The sequence below is a fragment of the Centrocercus urophasianus genome, unplaced genomic scaffold (assembly GCF_019232065.1).
Source record: "Centrocercus urophasianus isolate 14NV4802_14NV808 unplaced genomic scaffold, USGS_Curo_1.0 seq_20, whole genome shotgun sequence".
Classification (NCBI taxonomy): domain Eukaryota; kingdom Metazoa; phylum Chordata; class Aves; order Galliformes; family Phasianidae; genus Centrocercus; species Centrocercus urophasianus.
In genome coordinates, this window is record NW_024884756.1 from 1369712 (window position 1) to 1394115 (window position 24404).

General features: G+C 40.3%; 1 protein-coding gene across 7 annotated transcripts in view; it reads right to left on the reverse strand.

Moving 5' to 3' along the window:
• Positions 1-102: 102 nt before the first annotated feature.
• The window catches only part of USP40 (ubiquitin specific peptidase 40), a 31760-nt gene continuing 7458 nt past the window's right edge, over positions 103-24404 (reverse strand). For 3 of the 7 annotated variants that reach the window (XM_042822604.1, XM_042822603.1, XM_042822605.1), the window contains exons 7-32: positions 22844-22987; positions 21780-21908; positions 21089-21190; positions 20622-20729; positions 19206-19527; positions 18394-18475; positions 17592-17763; positions 16661-16745; positions 15863-15933; positions 14446-14762; positions 13457-13583; positions 12706-12763; positions 11879-11932; positions 10675-10763; positions 9878-9964; positions 9354-9390; positions 8030-8094; positions 7471-7545; positions 6461-6587; positions 5279-5373; positions 3953-4071; positions 3519-3584; positions 3053-3263; positions 2278-2373; positions 1019-1113; positions 103-640 (exon numbers count right to left, since the gene is read on the reverse strand). In XM_042822604.1, the coding sequence (XP_042678538.1) occupies positions 532-640; positions 1019-1113; positions 2278-2373; positions 3053-3263; positions 3519-3584; positions 3953-4071; positions 5279-5373; positions 6461-6587; positions 7471-7545; positions 8030-8094; positions 9354-9390; positions 9878-9964; positions 10675-10763; positions 11879-11932; positions 12706-12763; positions 13457-13583; positions 14446-14762; positions 15863-15933; positions 16661-16745; positions 17592-17763; positions 18394-18475; positions 19206-19527; positions 20622-20729; positions 21089-21190; positions 21780-21908; positions 22844-22987 (3042 nt within the window). In that variant the 3' untranslated portion in view covers positions 103-531. Of the gene's footprint in view, positions 641-1018; positions 1114-2277; positions 2374-3052; positions 3264-3518; positions 3585-3952; positions 4072-5141; positions 5183-5278; positions 5374-6460; positions 6588-7470; positions 7546-8029; positions 8095-9353; positions 9391-9877; positions 9965-10674; positions 10764-11334; positions 11839-11878; positions 11933-12705; positions 12764-13456; positions 13584-14445; positions 14763-15862; positions 15934-16660; positions 16746-17591; positions 17764-18393; positions 18476-19205; positions 19528-20621; positions 20730-21088; positions 21191-21779; positions 21909-22843; positions 22988-24404 lie in introns of those variants that run through there. The other 4 variants (XM_042822606.1, XM_042822607.1, XM_042822608.1 and 1 more) reach the window with 4 other exon arrangements.

Sequence of the window (24404 nt, forward strand, 5' to 3'; positions counted from 1 at the left end):
GTTGGCTGCGTACGTCCCATTCTGTGACAGAGGCTGTAAATCAACCGTGTGACACCAAGAAAAGTTACCACAGATTTGTGTTTAAATAGAAAGAGACAAAAGTAAATTCTGGTATCCTTAGTAATCTCAATGATCAGGGAAGAAAAAGTAACTTCTAGAAAGAGACATCTAAGACTGCACTCAAAAATGCAGCTAACTCTGTGGTGATGGTGCATCAGCATCTGACAAAAGAAGCATTTAAGGTGGTTACAAAACAGTCATCGAAAGGTATTACAATATATTAGTCGGTTTCCTCATGGATAAAGTGCATTTACCTAGCCTGAGAATAAGTACCACATCGATTAAGGGATGCTGAAGCACTTCCTCAGAGAGATTAGAAGCAGATCAGAGTTATCCCAAATCTTATATCCAGTTTATCTCGGTGATTCCTGATGACTCTCTGAGCACAAGCATCCCTCTTGCTGGTCCAGTTGAGGCACTCACATGTGGCACACTGGTGCTATGTTCTGCTCAGCAAATCATCTCCAGGTGCTATCTGAAAACTCCCACGTTGATGGAAAGAGCCACTTCTGGTTTACGTTGCTTAACATTCAGTTTTTCCTCAGATGCAACATGGGCCTGGGAGCGTTCAGCTTGCTGACTATTAAGAGAAAAAAGATGCCTGAAACTAGTATTGAACCTTAGCAGCAAGAGCAGCGTCAGCCACCCGGGCTGGAATCTGGTTTCTACTACAGTGTAAGAACAACACTGAGCTCCCACTTACAGCCTACAAGGGGACACCACAGCAGTGCAGCAGTTTTTCATCTCCTGAGGCAGTGCCAAACTTCCCAGCGTGTTGCAAGACAAAAAAAATGCTCAAGGCAGGCATGTGGCACTTAAAGGCACAAGTCTGAGTTATATGAGCACTTTTCTCTTGGCACTGCCAGAACTGTGCACACAGCAGCAGCCTGCTAGCAGTGCCCCAGAAGTTCTCCAGTTTTTGGATTTTGAAAGAAGAATAAATGTAAACAGGCAATACCTTTTCTTTTTCTCAAATGCAAGCTGCCTTTGCTTCTGTTTTCCAACATCATCTCTCACTGTGCTGAAGTCCTTACTGTCATCAAGGAGAAGATTCTGTTGTCAAAAGGGATTCAGAGTATTAGCTTATTTCCATCTGCCAAAACTACTTCCCACATGATGTTCTGTTTAAGAAATTAATTTTCAGTCCATTTCTTCTAATTTTACAATGACTTCTAGTTAAATGCAGACAACTTAAAAAGGCAAGACAACCAAAATTTTTCAGCTCCTTCTCTGGTTTTGTATTTAACAATGAGTTGCATTTTTCTTAGTAACCTAATGCATCAGCATAGAACACCACACGTCCAGTGAAATGCTTTAAAATCCAGAAGTGTTTTCTTTTGGATGTCTCCTAAATAAGTTTTATTGCCAATTCAGAGCTCAATATCCTGCAGCTTTATTCTTTTTTTAAATCTGTTCATAGATTGGCAATATTGATTTTGAAAATGGATTTCAATTTAGAATGTATTTTGTTCAGTGGCTGCTGCTCTCGAGTTTTATTCTGAGTTGGAAGAAAAACCCAATTGATAAAATAAGGGCAAGAAAAATCCAGTTTCTTGTGGATAATGCTCAAATACAAAGCAGAATAGGAGGAGGAACGGCTGCTTATGAGGGTGGGTAGTGATAGGACAAGGGGCAATGGTTTTAAACTGAGACAGGGAGGTTTAGGTTGGATATGAGGAGGAAGTTTTTCCCCCAGAGGGTGGTGAGGCACTGGAACAGGTTGCCCAAGGAGGCTGTGGATGCCCCATCCCTGCAGGCATTCAAGGCCAGGCTGGATGTGGCTCTGGGCAGCCTGGGCTGCTGGTTGGTGACCTGCACACAGCAGGGGGTTGGAACTGGATGAGCACTGTGCTCCTTTGCAACCCAGGCCATTCTATGATTCTTGCACTCAAGAAAGCACTGCAGGAGAACCTGTGAAGCAATGCCCTCTAGTGCCAGTAGCAGGATATAAGGGGAGAAGCATGAAGGTTCCAAATTGACTTCAAAAGAACAGGAGGAAAAAGAAAAAAGAAAAAAAAACAAAAACACAAAGAAAAACCAAAATGTATCGGTAGCAACGAATTTTCCCTCTCCACAGAGCATTCAGTCAGATACACACCCCAGCCCTTTCACACAGATGTAGCAGAATCCAGGAAAACCAGAAAGAGATTTGTTACCGCGGAGGCGAAGATTTCCAAGCCCAACACTTGCACAAAAATTAAAGCCAAGTTAATTTACCTTCACCCCGATGACATCTCCATCTTTCAGGTGATAAGGGGCTGACTGTAAACTCTCCTGTTTTTTCTTCCGTTTTCTCTTCGAAATTTGCTGGGTCTGAATAAAATCAAAGCAGAACACATGGCTGATTTCAGAAATCTGCTTACACTGATTTTCGTCGGCAGTTTCTAAGGGTGAAGGGTCCCCACTGACTATTCTTCAAAGCCTTACAGTCATGCAAATCAATTATCCATTCTGCTTTCTGTAGCTCCCCTGAGAGACAAAAACATCCTCATCTTTCCTTTCCCACACCTCCTCTTGCAGTTCACCTCCATAAAGCTCAGTAAATGACACTGATCAGCAGTGACCCTCAGCCACAGGATCTCCTGCACAGCACAGAGAAGCAATGCTCTCACTGTGTTATATCTGCAGATGTCTGTCACTTCCACTGTATAACTGCAACAGACTGAAATATTTGGGCAAATTATACACGTTCTCTTCCTACACAAGGAAATACAGGAAAAGCCACTATAAAAAGAGTGGCTTGTGTTGTGCCAGCCAGGTGAAAGTCTGCTGTCTCGTGGGGCAATCAACAATCACACCATCTTCACTGTGATCTCACGAAGACCTAAACTAATTCTTGAAGAAGCAAACCACCTCCACCAGATTCACCTCACAGATCATGCTGAAGGGATTTGGGGCTGTGCATTCAAACGTGCATGTTGAAGAACTGCAGCACAAACCAACGTGTACATTTCCCAACACAGCTGTTGCATTCTGTCACTCCAGATCTTACCCAGCCAGATATTGGCAGCCACTCAAATTTTTCAGGGAAGTATTTGGCTATTTCAATTTTATCTACAGGGAGACAATAGTGAGAAGCCACTCTTTGCCTCAGTGCCCAGGTAGTGCATTCTTTGGAGATGTTCCACACCAAATCCACGGAGTTATAGTAGTCCCTTTCCCCTGGTATGCCCATCTGTACTCGAAGCAGCAATTCATGTGGGCTGTCATCAGAAAGAGAAAAATAAACCACCCTTGTGAACCTTGCACTTGGAATCCAGAATTTCTCGTTATCACCCCAACCCACCCTCCTTTGTTTTTAAACAACAGCTCTATGGGAGGAAAATAAAGACAGGCTCCAAAGTATTCCTGCATAGAGACATCTGTTATAGTGACAGAGCATTGAAGGAACAAGCTACTAGATTAAAGTCTCATCTCAACTGTATAGCAGTAACAAATAAGTATCTTCAAGCACTTACCCCAAGTTCTCTTCTTTCTGCAAAGGTTCTATGCAGATTTCCACTCTGGCACCCAGCTTATATTCACTGAAAATAAAAAGATGATACACACGTACTCCAAATTCACAAATAGAAAAATCATAGTTCCAGTCAAGGAGACCTGTGCTGAACTGAAAAACTAAAGCAAGACACTATAGCAACAGAAAGTTTGAAAAAGTGCCAAAATTACATTTAAAAACATTTAAAGTTTAGCATAATAAACATGCTATGAGCTGCTTATGCTCCTGCCTCCCCATTCTATAGCATTTGAGTTGACAGAAGTGCTTGTCAAAAAACTGAAATCATCAGAAAAGGGTTTTATTGGACTGAACTGATTCATTTCTCCGCTAATCCATCACACAACCCAACCATCAGCCTGTTGCAAGGCTGCTTGAGTGTTTCAGTACAAAACCTACCTGAGTTGCTGCTTGTTGTGCCGTAGCAGCCTGCCTGGGCGCCTGTTTTCCACCGTCCAGGCTCTGAGGAACGTGGGCAGTGGGATAACGTGCTCTGGGCACTGTGCTAAGGTCAGAGCCTGAAAAACCAGAACAGTTCTTCAATAATTTTAGAGGCCAGTCTGCTTGGAAAACAACGAAAGAAAAAGGACTGATTCTCATTGCTAGTCTGAAGCAATTAGAAACAGGGCAAGGCATTTAGATTTATTCTAGTTAGAGACTCGCAGACAGTGAGTCTGACCAACAGATCTGCTTTTCAACCTCACAGCGAGTCAGACTTCACTCCCTCCCAACATTACTAAATTTACCATCAGTTTCTTAAATATTCAATCTCTTTTTTTAACCAAAGTTTGTATCATTGGGAGGAAATGAGGCTGGAAGAATCGCTAGCACAACCTCCAGCCAAGTGCTGGAAAAGCTCCTTTCAAATCATATTGAGCACACAATACTGTTTCCAAGCTAAGGCACATCTTGTTCATGAGATGCAAATCCAGCAGTTTGGATGAGACTGTGAAAATGAAGTTGTACCCAACATTGATACAACAAATATGGAAAGTATTGGTATCAGCATCAGAAGAATCCTTTCCCACGCTGTGAAGTAGAGCAACCCACCAGCTAACCGACAGAAGAGCTTTGTGATAGGTTTTCTTTTTAATTATTCTCTAGTAAGCTGTTGTTTCATTTTCTTTTGCTGGGTTTTGCTGGTCTGTTTTTGTTGTTATTGTTGCTTTAAGTGCATTCAATTCATAGTTTTCTGGTTTAAAAAAAAAAAAAAAAGCAAGCACTAAAAGGCACCTTAGTTTCTGGCTGAAGAAACTAAGCTGTACTTTCCTGAGTGACAAACGTGACTTTCTGTGCATCAAAAGCAACTCTTTATTCATTAGGTTCAACATACAAAAAAACACGCAAAGAACCAATACGAGAACAACGTGGAAATGGAGAGTGGCTTTGTAGGAAGTGCTTGTATGTGTGTGCTTGTCATGAATAATTTTTACATTGTGAAATAAAAATACTGCTGCAAGCCAAAGTTCCAGATGAAGTGCAAGAAGGCTTTTGCAGCTCAGGACACATGACAGGTAGAATGGCAACTGCAGGGAACATACTAAGGAATTATCTGAGCTACATGCTCAAGCTGCCTCTTGGTACTTACCACTGAACATGGCATATAAGCAAATGCCATATCAGAACATACTGGAGACAAGGGAAAAGGAAATAAAAAATATGTATTAATATAGCTCAATGAATCACTGTGTCGCTGTGCATTTCCAACACAGGAGAACATCTAACCTGCATCTTCAGATCTTCCAAAGAAGATTCGCCTGCTATTTCTGTAATGCCAGCATAGCACAGATCCAGGTCTGCTTGGATGCGTTCTGGTGAGTCTTCGGATGGGGGCAAGAGGAAAAGAGGGAGACAGAAAGAGACAATAGAAAAATGAGTGACTTCACACATCTTCCTAAGAGATAACTCACCTGTAGGTGAGATTTCACTTAGAGACTTAGATATTTGAAGGTACTTTAAGAAACCCTAACATACAGTTGATAAAATACACTGCTAGCTGCCAAATAGGAAGAATTCTAGATGAATTCTACACTGTAAAATTAAGACCAGTTACTCAAATTCATAATTATGACTAATTAGCAGCCATGACTCTGAAACGCAGAGTGTGTTGAAGTGGAAACTGCTCTTACCTACACTACCAAAACAAACAGGGGGAAAAGCCAAATTCCGAAAAAAATTAACGAGAAAAGGAGAGAAATGGAAAAAAAATCCAAACCAAAACAACCAAATTTCTCTGCAGCACAGCTCAGTAGTGAAGGAAGAGTTTCATTTTTCCTGCAGAATGGAAAATTGTTTGTTTTTCCTTTTCCAGTTTGCAGGTTTCCCCAATTGCATTTTGTCTTCCTTCTCTACCCCTTACTTGATTTTCCTCCTCAAGCTGTTGGTTTTGTTGTTGGGTTTTTTGTTTTTTTGGTTTGATCCTTAGAAGAAAAAAAAAAAGCCCTACAGAATACTGAATATAATGTCTGCTATTCAATGTAGGATTTACTTATCACTCATCCTACACCTTCTCCAAAAGCAATATACCCTGATGTGACATTAAGAGTGTGACATTTGAAGCCAATCACCTGCATTGTCCTTCAGTTGGTGCCTTGTAATACAGCCACTGACTTAAATGTGGGGAAGGAATTTATTTTGCTGGCAGGTAAACAGCCTGGACTGGTAAACAGAAAATTATTCTTGACCAAATACAGCCATGAAACAGGAACAGTCTCAGCCTAATAAAAAAAAAAATGGTGTCTGCCTCCTAAGTGGTTTCTTTCACCACAAACCTACTGAAACTCATACAGTTGCTCACAGGCCTCAGGAGCATTTTAAAACTTTAGAATAAAATTAAGGTTTGGACTGAAAGCCCTCAGTGCTATCACAGGCAACACAATTCCTTTTTAAAAAACTAAGCAAGCTCACCTCCTGCAGGAGAAACTTGCAAAGCATCCATCTTGCAGGTCATCCCATTCACCTGGTCTCGTGCCTTCTCTTCACGTTTCGTTTGACTCGAAAACTTCAACCACCAAATAGGAATTTTCAAGAAACCCTGAGAAATGAACACAAAGTGCCAGATAGCCTACGTGTTCCAATGCAAATTACACAGGGAGAAAGAAAAAAAAACCTCAATCACAGGGTCATGAAGGTTGGAAAAGACGACCCACATCACCGAGTCCAACCATCAGCCCAACTCTGAGCTTTTGTAAAGGCACGGGCATCCTTTATACATATAATACTTGGTGATAAAGTCTAGCCTCATGTCACATATTATCACCACCCTGCTCTGCCATTCTGGCATCTGCTGTTACAGACTCAACAGAGTGACACTTGTCTGGAGATGTAGACATAGATACAACCTTGCCAGAGGAAGCTGGATTCATTCAACAACAGTGCTGGCATCTCTGCTGCCTGCCCAGAGCTCCCTGCAGCCTTTTGGCATTCTGTTCCAACTTCCTGCCAACAGCCTGTAGCACAGAAACCTTACCTGACCACTTCTGACTGGAGTTTCCCAGAAGGGTCCTCCAATTTCAAACACAACCCTCAGCACAAAACCTGACATAAAAAGTTACTTTTTAAAAAAGAAAAGAACATTTTGTGAGGAAATAGTAGTGTAAGATTTGTGTCTTCACAAGAACCTTGCATGCCAGAAATACAGATTTCCTCTGGATCTGTCAACACTGACACACTCCTAAGCAAAGAAGGTGAAATGAGCAAAACTTTTACTACAGGAATTGAGAGAGTATAGACAGACAAGGAACATTGTAAGTGTTCATTTAAATAAAAAACAGTTCTATATATTTACCATTATTCATTATCTTTGACTGAAAATATCACAGCTGAAAAATTCTGAAATAATCCGAAGAAGAAATTACTTCCATGCTCAAGTTTCCAGATTGTCAGCTGACTAAAGAACACAATCACCCTACTTTTACCTTCGGTGGAAGCTTTCCTTCAGTTACAACCAAAGTATCTCCTCTGCAAACATTAAGTTCCTTCAGAGTAGCATTCTGCAGGAAGAGAAAGCACAGTGTCCTTGTGAGCCTGTATGCTCTTACGCTTTGCTTCCTAAAGCATGATTTATTTAATTTTTGTGCCATGCATGCAAAATGCTCAAGGTGTTCTATTTTTCTGCATTCACTACAAGGAGCCAACTTTGCAACAGGACCCGGCTATTATTACTTCTATAGCAGCCTGCTGTCCTGTGGAGCTCCTTCACACCTCTTACCAATTAACACCTCATTTCTTGTTTGTAGATACAAGCACCCTCAGATCCCAGACCTTAGGTCAACGTAGCTTACTAACAGTCCCTGAAAACGGGAGGCAGTGAGTAAGTTTCCCATTTCAATCTGTGGTTCTGGCTTCATACAGTCTCGGGAAGTAACACAGCACACCAAAACACCAGGCAGACTTCCTCCTCAGGAAAAATCTCCACAGAAAAAGTGGAATAAATAAGGTATTATATGAGTCAAGTCAAAACTAAGATCCTCTTACTTCCTGACTTAAAGCTTCTCCTGCTTCAAAGCACCAGTCCATCCTTCTCAAATGCCAGCTGTCACCTACAAACAACAAAAATAACCCCATGGAAAATGAGTTAATAGCAGTATTTCAGGGGAAAAGAAGGAAAAAAAGAGCACAGGAAACCCCACAGCAGAAATTGTTCAGGCTGTTTTGCTTCTTTGTGCATTTTAAAACACCACTCTGATAAACCGAATCAAGTGCCACCTTCACACCCCTCCCCACACCCTAAAAACACCCTTTTGTTGTTCAGGCTTAGAAGATATAAAGGTAATTCCTCACCTACCTACATTTCCTTTCTTTAACTCATGAAAATACTCTTTATTCTTTTCAGGGTACATTTCTGACTTCCCTAAATAAACAAAAGCTCACCAATCACTTCTGTGGACAAAAGGAGTACTGTGGGATCAATTCAAGTGAAGTCTGACATTTCTTTGAGAGCAGCCAGACTGCAAATCTCTACACACAGCCAAATTCAGTTTTTCAAAAATGGCAATTGAAAAGAAAGCAACGAAAACAGGACCATTGTTTCTTGGCAGTAAAACTACACCACAGGGAAATAAAGGTTAAGTTTATAGTTTCAAGACATCATTATCTACTCCACTCACGTGTACATGTGCACAAGAGCAAAATCCTTCATTTTCTCTTGGACTGCTCAGCGTGTATTCTGACAGTAACATGTTTCAGGAGTACACTTATGTTTATGGTGTATGGTTCAATTTGCAGCCATCACCATAAGATGTTCAGCATTCAGTGAGTGCTTGGTACTGAAGCTGGGAGAAACTGCCACTCCAAGACCCCAGCAGCATCAACAGGAGGATGTACAACCAGGAAATCCACGTGTGATGCTGCTGCTGTCTTCCTTAAACCTCATGCAAAAGTTCAGTGACAAGAATTCCTACCATCAGATTCCAAAGCAACGTCCAAACCGTGATCTCATTTTATTAACTTCTTTTTGCCAAGTGACCTAAGGATGTCTTTTTCCTGAAGAAGTTAATCTCACACAATGGCTGCAATAGAAAACAGCCAAACACCTCCACCTGCACGTGCACCCAAATGAGCAGCCCAGAAAATGTGGGCTTTGCTTCATCTCAATTAAATATAAAGCTGGAAACTCCACTGTCAAGTTTTCATCAGAGAAAAACCTGCAAGTTTGTAATTGTTTCATCCCCCCTGCTCACATTACAGTGACACACAAGTGACCATAGCAAACTTATTATCTTTAACATAGCAAAAGCTGTCTTACAGTTATGGAAATGCCTTAAAATAGGTCATTAGGTAACAATATAGTACAACTAACCTGATAATCCAGATTTTTCCAGCATTAAATTTAGACACTAAAAAAAAAAAAAAAAAAAAAAAGTGTTGAGACTTGTAGTGCATAGAAAATAAAGTTTTCAGCAAATCAGCACTAGAATTTTCTAACATAAAACACATCCAGAGTGATTAATTCCTGTTCAACTCCTACACTTGCATAGGCACAGAGTAGCTGAGCTGCATATTAAATCTTTTAAGATGACTATCTAATTTCCAGCCTGCATACATCCTATCATCCTTTACAAATCACGCTAATACTGTCCTTGACTGATGGAGGATACAAAGTTCTACTGCTCGTTGGCATCTCCTTGGATTTTTCTGTTTTAACTGTGAAGTATTACTTGGTGAAAGTTCAAGGCAATCTTCCCCACTGGTCTTTCAGAGCTGAAACGCTGCCCTTGACTTTGTGCCTTAGCTGAAGTGACTCATGGGCACGAAGCAAAGCTCCCTACGAGCAGCAGACCTGACACAAGCATGAAAAAAGCGTTGAAGAGAATCTGGACTTACTTCTTTTACAGAGGCAGTCTCTTCCACAACGATTTCCATCTCAGGGCTCGTACAGTGCTCACGTTCAATAAGAAAATATAAAAAGAGCTAAAAATGCAAGCATAAACTGTTCAGAACACACTGAAGTACAGAAACAGTGTGAAACAGCTCTCCCTACTGCACGCAGTTACTGTATCAGCTATCACATGCCAGCCATGGGTCAAACAGCACGGAAGCTAATTTTGGCTACAGCAAACAATCTAGAGGAGCACATGCAATTGAGTTATGGCCATCAGGTGAGCTTCATAAAACAGATATGCACGCACTGAGCACGCTGCAAATGAAAGAGTAGCCTGCTGGCTGTCTTTTGACACTCTGATCTTGAGACCTTAAAAAATATAAATTGCTTTTTTCCCTCCTCCATATTGTAAATACTCAGATATAAAACTTAGCATCTCCCCCCCCCAGTTTTTATTTTTTTTTTTTTTTTTTCCACTCTATGCTCTTTAGAGAAGTTTATAAGCATCAGAAGATGGACCATTGCAGACTAATGACAAGTGATTTACTGTGAGTCAAATGAGCCATATTAACTGTTGACATTTATGCTCTTGGCCTTATGCAACTGAGCTAAGTGGTGCAAACTTTCTTGCCAGTACATAAATTCAGCAAGCATTTTCCCCCCGCCCGCCGCCCCCCCCCCCTTTGATTACCACTACAACCATTCTAAAGATGAGAAGAGGACCACGTGAAATACCGGCAAATGTAAACAAAGCACAAAAGCAAATTCTAGTCTCTTTTCAGTCACTGCTCTGTTATACCTGAGTGGAAGTTGGAGCTTTTCCATGACACAGCCCTAGCAAGCTTCCCATTTTCAGTTCTGCCTCCTTGACAGTATAATCTTCAGGCACTTCAGGAAGAGGAAAATAAGGAAATCATCATAAAGTGCTGCTTAGTGAAAATATCCATTCACTCTGCTCTTTAGACAAAGATAAAAATGTTCAGTGACATTTAGACAACTTATTTTTCCGTGTTCACACTAAACCCATAAGCCTTCTATGACTAGAGTATATCTATATAAAGGTTCCTCCCCAACCACCTCCTGATACACAGTGAGTGACAGAAGAATTCAGACTGAAATGGACATCTGCAGGTTACCTGGCCCAAACCTATGCCCAAACCTTGCTCTCCTGGTAGTACTTCGCTAACAAAATGTATTAGAAAAATAGAAATACGGAAAATACAAAGCTGATCCACTCAATTTCTTATTGCTCCCCCAACAATGAGAAAAGCAGTGCTGGGGCTTCTATTCTGCTGAACACAGACCCTCAGGAACTCAGTTATACAGCAACAAGGATACTATGTGCTCATCTAAATCAAAGACTGCGTTGTGGCACGAAGCTGTTCCTCCACTCTCACGAAAGCAGAAGTCCAAGCATTACTGTGTTTGACACACCACAGACACAAGCTGTTTTTCTCACAGTGAACAGGAGCTTAACAGCGCTTCCTCCACCACCACAGTACTCAAGTCCACTGCTCCAGCTGCACTGAAATCCAGTAACCCAACCTCAACCATCACTAACAAATGCACGTAGTCCATTTTGTTTCAAGAAACAGAAAATCATGGAGCAAGGACTCTGATTCCTGAACGTCCACAAAGCTGCTCTGTAACGGATCTGTTCTCTGATCTGTTAGCTATGACTCACACCAGATCATTAATAAACTTGGCAGTTTATAAAACAAGCACAGAGAACAGAAGTTTGTTAATTCCCAAAGCCTTGAAGAATAAGGCCAGTGGTCAATAAACAACAGCAGGTATGCTGACAGGTGCTGCTCTCTGTGCATGAAAGTAATAAAAGCAAGTTGAATATTTAACTCCAAGTTGTTTATTGGTACTGCTGGTAAACAGTAAAACTGGAAAAGAGAAAACAACAGCTATAGTTAAGTTCAGAAATTAATAGAAGGAAACTTCATGTCTCCCAGCTTAAGCTATGGAATTACACCAAAATAAGTGTACAGATTTACCTGGAGAGAGAAGTTTCCCATTTCTGCCAACAGGTCTAAGACAGCTTTCACTTGCTGCAACAGAAAGGGGTGGGGAAGAGAGGTAGGAGTGTTAAGCAATTCAAATCATCATAAATTTGGCTCAGAGGTTCAGACAGGTAACATATTTAAGATAACAGCAAGTTTAACTTGGAGGACTCTGGATGGAGATATTACATCAGCAGGAGTTAGATTTCTAGAGACTTGACATGATTACTCCTACCAAAAAGCTTCTGGGAAATTAAAATATATTTTCGTCAAGACTTGCACTGTTTTTGTTTGTTTGTTAGTTTTTAAAGCTTGGGAAAAGAATTATTTTACATAGAATCATGAGAACTTTAAATCTTTGGCACCCTCCCGTCTTTCCAAAAAGTCTAGTAATCACTTCACAGCACTGCATTTGCTGTTTTAAGCTGTCTGACAGAAAAAGGAAGAATGCAGTTAATGATAAGGCTTAGAGGGGATCTTAGCCATGTCTATAAATACCTGAAGAGTGTAAAAAGTACAGAGCCAGGCTCCTGTCAGAGGTGCCCAGTGCCAGGACCAGAGGCACTGGGCACAGACTGGAGCACAGCAGGTTCCTTATGCCCATCAGGCAGCACTTGTGTGCAGTGCAGGAAGCTGAGCACTGACACAGGTTGACCAAAGAGGCCGTGGGATCTCCTCCCTGGAGGTCTCCAGAGCCACCTGGACACGGTGCTGGGCACCCAGCTGGAGAAGGGCTTGGGCCCCTGCCAACCCCAGCCATACTGTGAGTCTGTGAAATTTCAGCATGACCAGATTTTTAAGTAAACCTGTTTAACGCTTACCCAGCTCCTCCTCTAGCTGTAGCTCCTGTATTGCTTTCATTTTGATATCTGACATCACCTAAAAGAAAGCAACATTAACACTTCCAAACAAAAAAGCCAGATACACATCTGCTATTCAAATGCCAGTTCACAAAATGACTGACTTCAGAGTTACATTCTTACTCCTGCTAACGTTATACACAGCTAAAAATACATTTCTTATTAATATTAATACATAAAAATGATACCTGTACATCTATTATATGCAACATACTCAAGGAAAAGCATCTTAGAAACAGAATTCCAAGGAAAGGAAAACAATCTTTAGATTTTCCTATTTATGAAACAAAGTAACATCTTGAAAACGTTTAGCTTACACTTGGTACTAAGCAGGACTTCACTGTGTAACAGGCAATAATCTAACAGCAGAAAAGGTACCGAGGAAACTATTTCTTGGGAAAGACAGAATTTTTCTCCTTATCCTGCATTGAAAGGAAATAATATCTTTCTCCTCTTGGGATTCATTTACTGGCATGGTTTCATGGGATGGTTTCATGGTTTCACGCTTATAGGATGGTCCAAAAAGACTAACACACCAACTGTGCTGCTTTCAGTTACCAGGGCTGTGCTGGTGCAAGCTTCAGGCTACTGTCTCACAGAGAAACATCAGCTCAAATGCTAACTCCAATCCTTAGTAACCGGCCCACCTTCTCTGGCAAAAACTTATCAAGGCAACACCCAGTGTTACACCCTGGATGATCAGACTTCTTACTGTTTCAATTGTGGCAGTAATTTTAACGTGTTTCTCCTCATCATCCCTTCCGCAGAAGTTTTTCACCTGGAGCCAGCTGATGTCGTATGTAAAAGCAGTCAAGTTACCACTTGAAATATTCACCAGGCTGTAAAAGTGAGCAGTGCAAAGGTGGTCAAAGACAGGGAAACTGTATCTTATCTGGGCTAGATTGATAAATATCAAAGCTCTTAACTAAATCAACAATGCCAAGGTCACTAACAGTGGCAGCTTCAGGTACAATCCAGGCACCATTAGGCTCCCTGTTAAATTCACCTGAAAAAACTGGTTTGGTAACTGTCTTTCAATGGAAACTGAGCTTCTGATGGTAATTAAGAATCCAATTCACTTTGTGAGACAATTTAAACCTTCTGGAAAAATACTAATAAAGGAGGCTAAGTCAAAACTAAAATTTGAGACTTTGTCTGTGGATCTGCTACTACACAGAAACTGTTTTTTCCTGTCACTGATTTAGGTTCAGTGTTTCAGAACTGTTTCAAGTAGACAGTCAGAATTTATCTAACTAGCACATATACACATCTCTCAAAACAGAAGCCTTAGGACTATAAACTCGGAAGGGAAACGAGAGCAGAAATTGCTCTTGGCAACTTGAGATTCAACGAGGAGGTTCAGCAGAGCTGCATACTCTTCTGATACAGCTCAGTTCTCTCATTCCATCAAGTTTCACGTGTCAGCACAATTTGCTCATTAGGCCTTTCCCTTCATAAATGTAAATCAAAGGATGCGACTGCACCTGCATGTTAAAAAATACCTAATGGTTGAGAAGTGTCTTACATTCAAAAATGTAAGATTATATTAACTTGAATCTAGAATGTCTCAAAATGCCTGCTTGATTCACAAAACAGACATATTTACACATGTATGTACACACACATACACCAAGTATTTTAACTGAACAGATTTTGCCACAGCTGCCTTTCTGCAATCATACCCACAATCAAAATGGTTACCTTTGGTCATGGCTGTCTAAGATTAATACTGAACATCCGTCTGTCAGACCAACGGTTTTGACTGTTTCCTTCATATGTTCTTCAAGAAGAACCTCCCAGTTCTTGGCTTCTTTATGTCCTGAGTCATTCTTTAAGATTATTCCTCCTGCTGGTGCTAATGCTCTGCGCAGATCGCCCAGTTTTGTGCTGCATGGAAAAACGTGCTGCGACTCTGTGAAATGCTGACCCTTCCCTCCTTCATTATGCTCCACTAAACGAAGAACGTTTAAGAGAACAGGTTGATGATCAGGGCCTGCCATCACCTTCACACCACCAACCTGAAGAAAGGAATGCAATGTTTACACAGTGATCGATAATACACTCCATTGTAAACAGAAAAGATTATACACTGATAAGAGACAACAGTAAAACTGCTGGAACAGGGTGGATCCTCTCACAGCATTAGGAATAAACCAGTTTTGACCGAACGCCTTCTGAACAAAACCACAGTAACTCAAAGGTACAAGGAAGGGAAAGTGTAATGTAAGGTGTGTTTGAGTCTGTATGTGCAGTAAAAACACTGATAGCTAACTGTGAAAACAGACGACACAACATCATCAAATTAAGAGCAGTGAAATTTAGCCCTGCGGGATATTAAAAGGAAGAATAATAATGTGACTGAGGCTGTTCAGAAGAGTTACATTTTGAAATCTGGCCTTCCTGATCTTCAACCCAGGTCAAAGTTATAACTCCTTGTCATAAAGACTCTGACTGTGTAGGAAGCTGGAGCATTGAAGACCTTACCTAAAGATCAAGCAAGAGCAGAACAACTCTGTCAACCTGGAGGGAGTTTGTTGGCTTTTCTTTGCTTCTTTTTGATAAGTCAGTAAATAAATGCATACTTTCACAAGTCTTTTTGAAGCAATGTTTTCTCCACAATAGATACAGAGGGCAAACTTGTACTGTGTCAACACAATCACTTAGGAGAGTATTTGAAATTTAAGTAAGGGTCTAAAAATTAAAGGGATGATTAAACATCGAAAATGAGCGTAGTACTTCAGGGAGACCAAACAAACACGGGTGAACGATTCACCATAGGGCAGAAGTTTCTGTTATCACATTGCTATCAGCCCATCTTCTTCCAAGAGGCACCAGGTCTTCTCAGAACATACTCCAGCATAAAATGGCAGTGCATTCAGACACCTATGGACCTGACCGTACCATCATCCGCACTGCATAACTCTAACATCACACAGAAGGGAACAGTGACAAACTGTGAAGGTGTCATCTTCTAGATGGGGCTAAGTGGTGACCCCAAATGTTAGCATATCAGCAGCACATCTGCAGAACAGACCAAAGCTTCTAAAAACACGTCTGGGAATTTGCAGCTTATTTCTTTAGAACTGACAAAGGGAAAGGATATTCGGTTCTCTTTTACCTCCTTCCCATTCCACACAAAAATGTCTGCTCCATCCGCCAGCCCAAAGCAGTCCAGTGTCAGCTCATCTCCTAAAAAGAGGAAATTGTCAAGCTATTCAGCCCCAAAACAGATGTGCAGGGTCAGCTGTAAGCTGATAAATGCTGCATATTTTACTGTCTGAAGTCTGTAATTATAAAAGTTACTGTGTGATCAGAATTTACAGGGGGTAAGTCAGGGTTTACTCATGTAGCAAGAGCAACATTACGTACACATCCTCTCAGTGAAGATGGCCACAGCACAGGGGTTTCAATTCAATTTCCCTTGCAAACCGAGGCTCACATTAACATTTGACAAAGCTGCATGGTGAGGATTATCTAGGTGCAATTTCACAGTGAATCTATACACTCAGTTACTACATATTCCACGTGTACTCCTCAAAACATTGTAAACTTACTGTTATTTTAAGAACTGTACTAAGATTTGAAAGAATATCAATGGTGCCTCTGTATTTTGATGTCAGTATCTCTCAAAGCTGGGTTACATTCTGGTAGCACCCTGTTTTCTGAAACAGACCATAAATACCCAATGACTGGATAGACTTTTGGGGACTAACACCTGAAGTTGCATAGCAACGTAAAGCTGGAAACAGAGCATATTATTTTAAAACATTAATTAATATTAATTAATGTATTCTTCAGGCAAGTACTTTCCTTTACAGAATTCAGAATACAGAATGTGCTCCTCCCAAACATCTGGCATTTTAAATCTGCAGCATCCACACAAATCACACTGAGCTCTTATATGTGGTAGCCTTACCATCAAGTGCCTGATAAAGGTGCAGCCCTGCTGGTAAAGGTTTAGCACTACTGAGAACCATGTCTCCTTCCCAAGATTTCATCATCTAATCAGTAAGAAAAGAAAAGATAGAGTTGTAAGACTTGAGTAAGCAACTACTCAAACCACTCAGAATTATAACTTTGCCAAAAGCTGTCAGAGGCTAACAAGCTCACTTTCACAATTAACAGCTTATTGTTATTTCCTTCAACAAGACTAGTAGCACAGAAAGCACACAAGATTATTTAGGACCTGTGCTTTCAGACTAGTCACCATGTAGACTAACATGGTTTCAACTGGATACCAACCAAAGGCTGTAACCTGTAAGCAAACCGTTTCCAGAGAGCAAGTTAGCTTTGTTTGAGATGTAGACAGAAAACCTTTCATGAAAGGTCACGTTCCTTTAACACAGTAGAGTACAACTGCACACATTACAATCCATAGCTGAGTTAGATTTATTATTGTTTCCTCTTATTTTCTCTTAAACTACTCTAAATATTCTCTATGAAGACCTGACAAATCCTCAAAAATGCAAGTACCAGTCTGCCGACAAACTGGACTTACTCTTCACGTTCCAGAGTTCTGCAAAGTAACAATTCTTAGAACCAAAGAATCACAAGGTTGGAAACAACCTCTAAGATCATCTAGTCCAACCATTCTTGCCCAATTATAAGCCTTATAAGGTAATTATTTGAAGTCTACTTAATTAAAGCTTCACCAATTAGTCAATGACTTTTAAAATACTTGAAGGGCTGACCTCAAACCAATGTTTCCTCTTGTGAAAATTCAAATAGTTCTCAGCCTACCACACGTACTGAGGAAAATTTCTGATTGAAATAAAAATAGTGCCACAAATACACGAATGCTGTTGGAGCCCAACTAAAAATAAATGTTTGCTTAATAGAGCAAATACCTGGAAAATTGATTGGCGAAGGTCTCCTAGAGTTTTTCTTCTGTCAACAGTCAGATCTAGAACGCTCTCTTTCCAACTAAGTGAAGGGTGCAAGGCCCCATTGTGAAATTTATAACGTGTGCTCAAATGGAGATGTAAATCAATGCTATTGTTTGCTGAGTCATACTCCGCTCTTGAAAGAATAACAGCAGAAAAAAAAGTGATGAATTGACCACTGCCAAATGGCTGAACTATTTCAGGGATGCTTCTGGGCAGCTGTCATGCAATTGATACCCTCAATTCAACGTCACATTCCCCCCCACCCCCATCATCAAGGAATATGCAAAAAGCTGCTCGAAGATTTTGACGATTCATTTTGTGTACAATCCTCCACTTGCACAGAACACATTGTTGAAGGGCTTATTCCTACACCTTGCTTTGACCTTCCTGAACAAGATGACAAAGTTTATCTTCAGGGATGTGGAGATGGTAAGCTTTCTTTTTCCAAGCTGTTACAGATAAACATTCTCAAAACACAAGCACAAAACAAGAGGAATTTTGTGGGAATTGTCAGACATCTATGCCTTCCTCCTTTGTAACTGCATCCAGTTCCATTAGCAAGAAGAAGGGGGACAAGAAAAAAAGACAAAGTTCATAGTCCTTAACATCTATGATTTTGAATCATTCTAAAGGCTGACTCTACACCTGTTCTAGGAGTTTCTTTCATTTTAAATCACTTCTGAGATATGTAGGTGAAGAATGCTGTTGAAAAGATTACAGTTTAATGTACAGTTAAGATTAATGTACAGTTACATTAATATACCTCTTTTTTTGCAGCTCCATGTTAGCAGCATTCATTTCATTCAGAAGGTGTTCAGGAATTTGGTACCTTGGATTTCCTCGAGCTGCAACAAATAATATAATCTAGTTTGGCTTCGGCTCAAAAATGTGTTTTGGTAACAAGGAAAGCGAGATGAGATGTTACAACAGTAACCATTGAAAGCCTGATGCATTAACACTGAACCTTTCATAATAGATAAAATTAATTTACAATAATCAGAACAAGAGCTTTTACGTCTTCTATGCTTACATCTGTCTTTCCCTAAGGGAAACTGATAAGTGATTAAATTAGTAACAATTTTTATTTCTTTCAGTAGGACAAGTTAGAATCATAGAGTCACAAAATCCTTTGAGTTGGAAAGGATCCTTCAAGGTCACGGAGTCCAACTCCCCTGCAGTGAACATCTACAGCACACTGCTGGCTCATGCCCAGCTGCCACCCACCAGGACCCCCAGGTCCTTTTTGCCAGGACTGTGTTCCACCTTTACATCCTCCAGCTTGTTCTGGAGCGGGGCTGCCACAACCCAGGTGCAAGATCTTGCACCTCTGCTACTACCTGTGAAGCATATTAGAAAAAGTTCAGTGTCAGCTACAGCCAATTAACTGTTCACAATCTCCTCGGAGATTACTTTCTTGTACCTTGAGTTAACTCTTTTCTTCAATTAGCTCTAGAAGACATCTGCATCCCTGATACTCAGGCAAAGGACAGAAATGCCCAACTGCCTTCACCCTTTTGAAAAATCTCAATATCAATGAAGGAAGCCCCTCAGAACATAAAGAGGAATTCTGTGTACCTTCAGGAGGCCTTTTCAACTGAGACTTGCGGTAGAACAGCATGTAGGCACTCTCTTTACCCTGAAATTGTTTCTCAATATCCTCCTCTTTGATGGGCTGGACTTTTGAATCATTCAGATCAAACCAATGGCATCCAGCAGAACTCTCTCCTAGCCTTAGAGCTGCTTTTTCTGAGTTCCATAGGATACCATTCTCCTGAGGATGGCTTCGGAAATCTCGTCCTTGAAAATCCGACTTAAATGGGAGCTTGTATTTTTCCTTTAAACCAACTTTATTTTCATCAGGACTGAACTGAAATATCTGGGGATGATTCTGCAAATACTAAAAATAAAAGCAAGGACAAGGTGCAGTAACGACATTTTAGTAAAGGAAGATCCTCAATGTTAAATGTAACACTGCATCACCTGATTGCATCAGCACAGTGACCCAATTTGTCCTCAAATTCATACACGCAACCCACTCACTCCAGCTGATTTCTCAATAGGTATTTTTTGTTTTCAAATACATGGGAAAAACAAAAAAAACCAAAAAAAACCAAAAAAAAAAAAAAAAACAAAAAAAAAAAAAAAAACCAAACCAAAAACACCATACTAAGAAAAAAATTAGAGAACCATACGTCCACAACTCCCTCAGGGAAAAAAAGGGAAGAAAAATAAAGAGAAAAACACAGCCAGACAAAAGCTCTAGGTCACCTGTGGTAATGCTCACAACAGCACTCAAACTTGGAGATTGTTAACACTGGGAGCTCTGAACTTCTTTCTATACATTCTCTACAGAGGTCAGAAAAAGGGCTCTCTGTGAAAGATCCACATTAGATCTCACAAATAATTTAAATTTACTTGCAACCTCTATTGTTAGTCTTCTTAACAAAGAGCAGCATGATTTTTTCCACAACCTGTAACATAAATGTGTAAGCATTTTCCTTAAAGTGCAAGAACATGAAGTAGTAACTAATTAGAGAAAAACAAGACTTTATTTGAAGCGTTAAACTTAATGGATGTACCCTAACCAAGCAAAAAGTGCCTCTTTTTCCAAAACCCATTTCTGGTCTGACTTCAAAGCAGCACTGCATTTCTTCTTTAATTCTCACCACTGTTTCTATGGCCAAGTGGCAGTACTGCTCTTGCAGGTTTACCCACAGACACAAGTGAGACAATATTTAGTACCCAAAGCTGATTCTTTTTTAGGCCAAAAATAAACAGTATAGATGGAAAAAAGCTTTCAGGCTGATAAGCTGTTGAGCATCCCGGTTGTGTTTCTCAGACCATTAATTTGGCTCACAAACAAATCTCTTACACATGCATTCACTTGCTAGTCCAAGTGCCAGTATTTTCAATTGTCATCCTACTGATTCTTCAATAGAAACATAAGGTTACCTTCATAATAAAAAAGAAAGTAACAGACAGACACGTTACCTTTCGTAATGCTCCGTACTGTTTTCGGTATTTCTTGTTCCAGGACACCTTTACTTTCTCCAAGAACTTCTGCCCTAATTGATCCACAGGAATTTGTTTACATTCTTCCTACAGAGAAATTAAAAACTAAGATAATGAAGGTTACAGATGTCAAGGAAACAACACAAAGAAAGCAATTCCTGAGTGATTAAGTCATGGATACTTGTTAACAAGTCAGAGTAGCATCACATTCTGCAACACCATAAGAAGCAATTTACAAAATACTAAAAAAAAAAAAAAAACACATCTTTTTTTTGTATGAGTTGCCACGATTCATCCTAAAATTGGGCTGTATTATGAGTTTTACATGTTTCACAATAAGCTTGGAAGAGTTCTGTACTGTTAAGCCTGCCTCCTGCACATTTCAGCCCCTTCTCCTGGGTTCCCTAACATCAAAATTGAAGCAATGAACTCTTTACATACCGTACCTCTGATAAAATCCCTTTCAACACTGCCAATGGATTTTCTGTTTCTTTGGCATTTTCATTCTCTCTTGAAGGCTTATCTTCAGTCAGCCTATCCTCATCTTCCTGTGTAAGAAAAATAGTACATTCACAAGCACTGACTTCAAACACTGCTGGCAGTTTTCCAGCCTGTACTGAGATTTGCATATGCAGTTTAGCACTGTAAACCAATCCTCCAAATGTGTATTTCAGAGCAAGCTGTGCATAATGTTTCAGAAAGGACTGTTCTGCAGTCTCTTTACACAGATATCTGGATGCCACACGAAAATATCCAGTTCCTCATGTATCAAGCACATGGCAAAGATTCAGTCACACTGCCACAACAGCTGAAGCAGCTTGCAGGCAGCTCACTGCAGTGCATACACACCCGCTGTCTGATTCTGCCCACCTGCCTCACAATAGGCAGCAAGAGTCCAACAGCCAGATACCAGATACTATGAGAGATAGCAGATAAAAAAACTACAGTTTGCTACAAAATCCTAACAGCTTCCAACCTGTAGAGACAGCGTGAGGGCAAAAACTAACCTTCTCAATCAAATGCCTCACTAAAATATGAATTAGCTTGGATGCCCATTTCATTCTCTAGCTCTTAACGCTTTTCTGAAATATAAGAGACAAGCAAGGAAAAAAAAAACCCACAATATTCAGCACTTACTTGTAATTGCCAGTTTCCTAATTCATCCACATCTCTGATATAAACATGATAGTGTCCTCCATAGCAGCCACCTTTATGTATAATAACAGAGAAGAGCTCATACATGTACTCTGAATCATCCATTTCAGTCTTCAAAAAGAAAAATAATAACAATAATAATATATATCAGCAAGTTTTTCACACAAGGATGCTTCTACACCACCAGCATAGCTTCAGATATCTCTGTACACCTTTGCATGTGCCAAGACTGAAGGGGCTTTTCAGTGTTGCAGAACACAAGTGTGGACAAAAGTGATTCTGAGTAACAGTTCATTATTTTAATATTGAAATATTTCAATCTTGATGCAAATAATAGAACTCAACCTGATGTTTATAACCAACTTATTTTGTTTTTCTCTAGCCTTTTAAACAAACACTTAACAAACCAACTGAAAAAAGGCATCCCCAAATACAAACCCTGAGCTGGCACTGCAACATTGCAGCTAGAAAAAAAAAAACAAAACCAAAACCCTCTTTAAGGAGAGTGCATCCCTTAAGCATGTTCTTCACATACTTCAAGGAACAAAAGCTGGCATCAGGCAATGGAACATCAGGTTGGAAAACTGAGTTATGCACCAGAATAGATGTACAGTAATTCAAAGAGAAACTAGGAAAATGGAATAACTGAAAAACATTTGTAGCTGGTTTTATATAGGACAATACACACACACACGTATGTAAGTTACCAGACAAAGTTAATACAAAAGTAGATTTAATTTTCTTTCAAGCAAATGTCAGATTAAGTTTTAGGTCGTTATTAAACTCTCCCACCTTGTACAGCAATAAGGTATTTCTCTCACTCTGTTAGAAAGTGATCTTTTGGAAACATTTTTGCTAAAGCATTGAACTAAGGACACAGGAGAAGCCCACGAAGTTTCCTTATCATCTGGCTTTGAATAAATTAGTACAATTAGTCCCCTACAATTCTGTGATTCTGTGAAATGCAGAATTAAAGATACCTTGACCTAAAAATATCAGTTCTCTGCTGAGCATATAGAAACTTCAACAAATATAACAGTACAAACCTGCTCACAAAAAGGCCTCAGATTTATCTGCATAGGGAAGGTATAGCAACTAGTTTCCTTGTATCGTTCACACTTCTCAAAGTCAAAGTTAAATCTCAGGAGAGAGATGGTGAGAAAGGGAGGCAACTTATGTAGTTTAGCTGACTGTAACATGACAAAAAAAAAGTTATAAGCACATTGTTACACAGAATAACCTTGCTATGGTCAGTTCTATGACTCTACTTTCGTCACAAGGAGGCAGACAAGACTGGTATTTATGTATTTTTACTACATAAGTAAAGCAATCAAGATCCTTCCCTTACATTGCAGTCCACACCCTCAATGATCACCAGTCCCATACTTAATCCTGCTATGAAAATGAAGGAGCACACTGCTGAAAAATCAAGACAGTAATTTTCATCTGCTGCAACTACTGGACTGCTTCTGAATTCAATAGAAATGGTCTAAAATACATCACCAGAAGATCTCACAGTGGCACATTGCTTAACATTTGCCAGATTGACTGAAGAAAACAGCCTTGACTAAGATCAGTGGCCTGTGATAAACAAGATGAGGTTGTGTCTGATGTACCCTGGAAGACTACAGACACCCACAGAACAATCAAGCAAGCGTTAAAATCTCTCTTCACTTTATTTTACTTACAGTGGTGGGAAACGTTAGGCAGGGAAGCCAAACATAGCCCATTTTAGAAAGGCAGAATCACAGCATTGTTTAGATTGGATCCTTAAGATCATCAAATCCAACCATTCACCTAACACCTAATTCACTGAGATCAAACAACAAGGTGTGTAAGCACAGCAGAAACACTGGTGCAAAAGCAGGGTTCTTCAAAACAGGGTAGGAAATAACATCCAAAGACCCAGAGAATACTGAAGAAATGGAGGAGAGGTGTTGCTAGGTATGGGTCACAGTGCATGGCTCTGTCAGCGTGACTCAGCAGGTTCCTCAGTCTCCGCAGGCAACCGCGATCATGCACACTGCATATGCTACACTGTGGCCCCAGTCATGCTGTCAATCCATAGTTAAGCAACTTCACGTTCCAAGTTCCAAGTTCCCCTTGTCTTGAGTGAACGATCAAATTTCAAAGGTAGCAAACTGTTATCTTGCACTCCCCTTTGAACTCAGGGAAACTGAACTCAAACATTTATAACCAAGCCATGTGAGGCACTGACAAAACTTCCTGAAGTCCTTTAAGGTACTGATTAACTGTGACCTGAACTTGCATCTGCACCTTTTCCTTTCCACATTAAACATGATACAAGGTTTGCTCATCCTGATGCCGGACAGTCACCACAGCAGGACGAAGAGCTTCGTTGTTGTGGAGAAGGGACAACAAGTCAAAGGCAAAGTGCATTATTAGCTGTTTATGTCTGCTTTGCCTTTACAGCCTTTTAGCAAGAGTAAGAGGAAAGACAGGACCCCCAGTGGAGCCCAGAGCTGGAAGCCACCGGCTTAGCATGTGGCTTAGGTCGCTGAGAGAAGACATGACATGGTGGTGCTTATACCAGAAGTAAGCTGACAGATGGAAAAGACACAGGTGTAGGCTGTGAAAACATACACA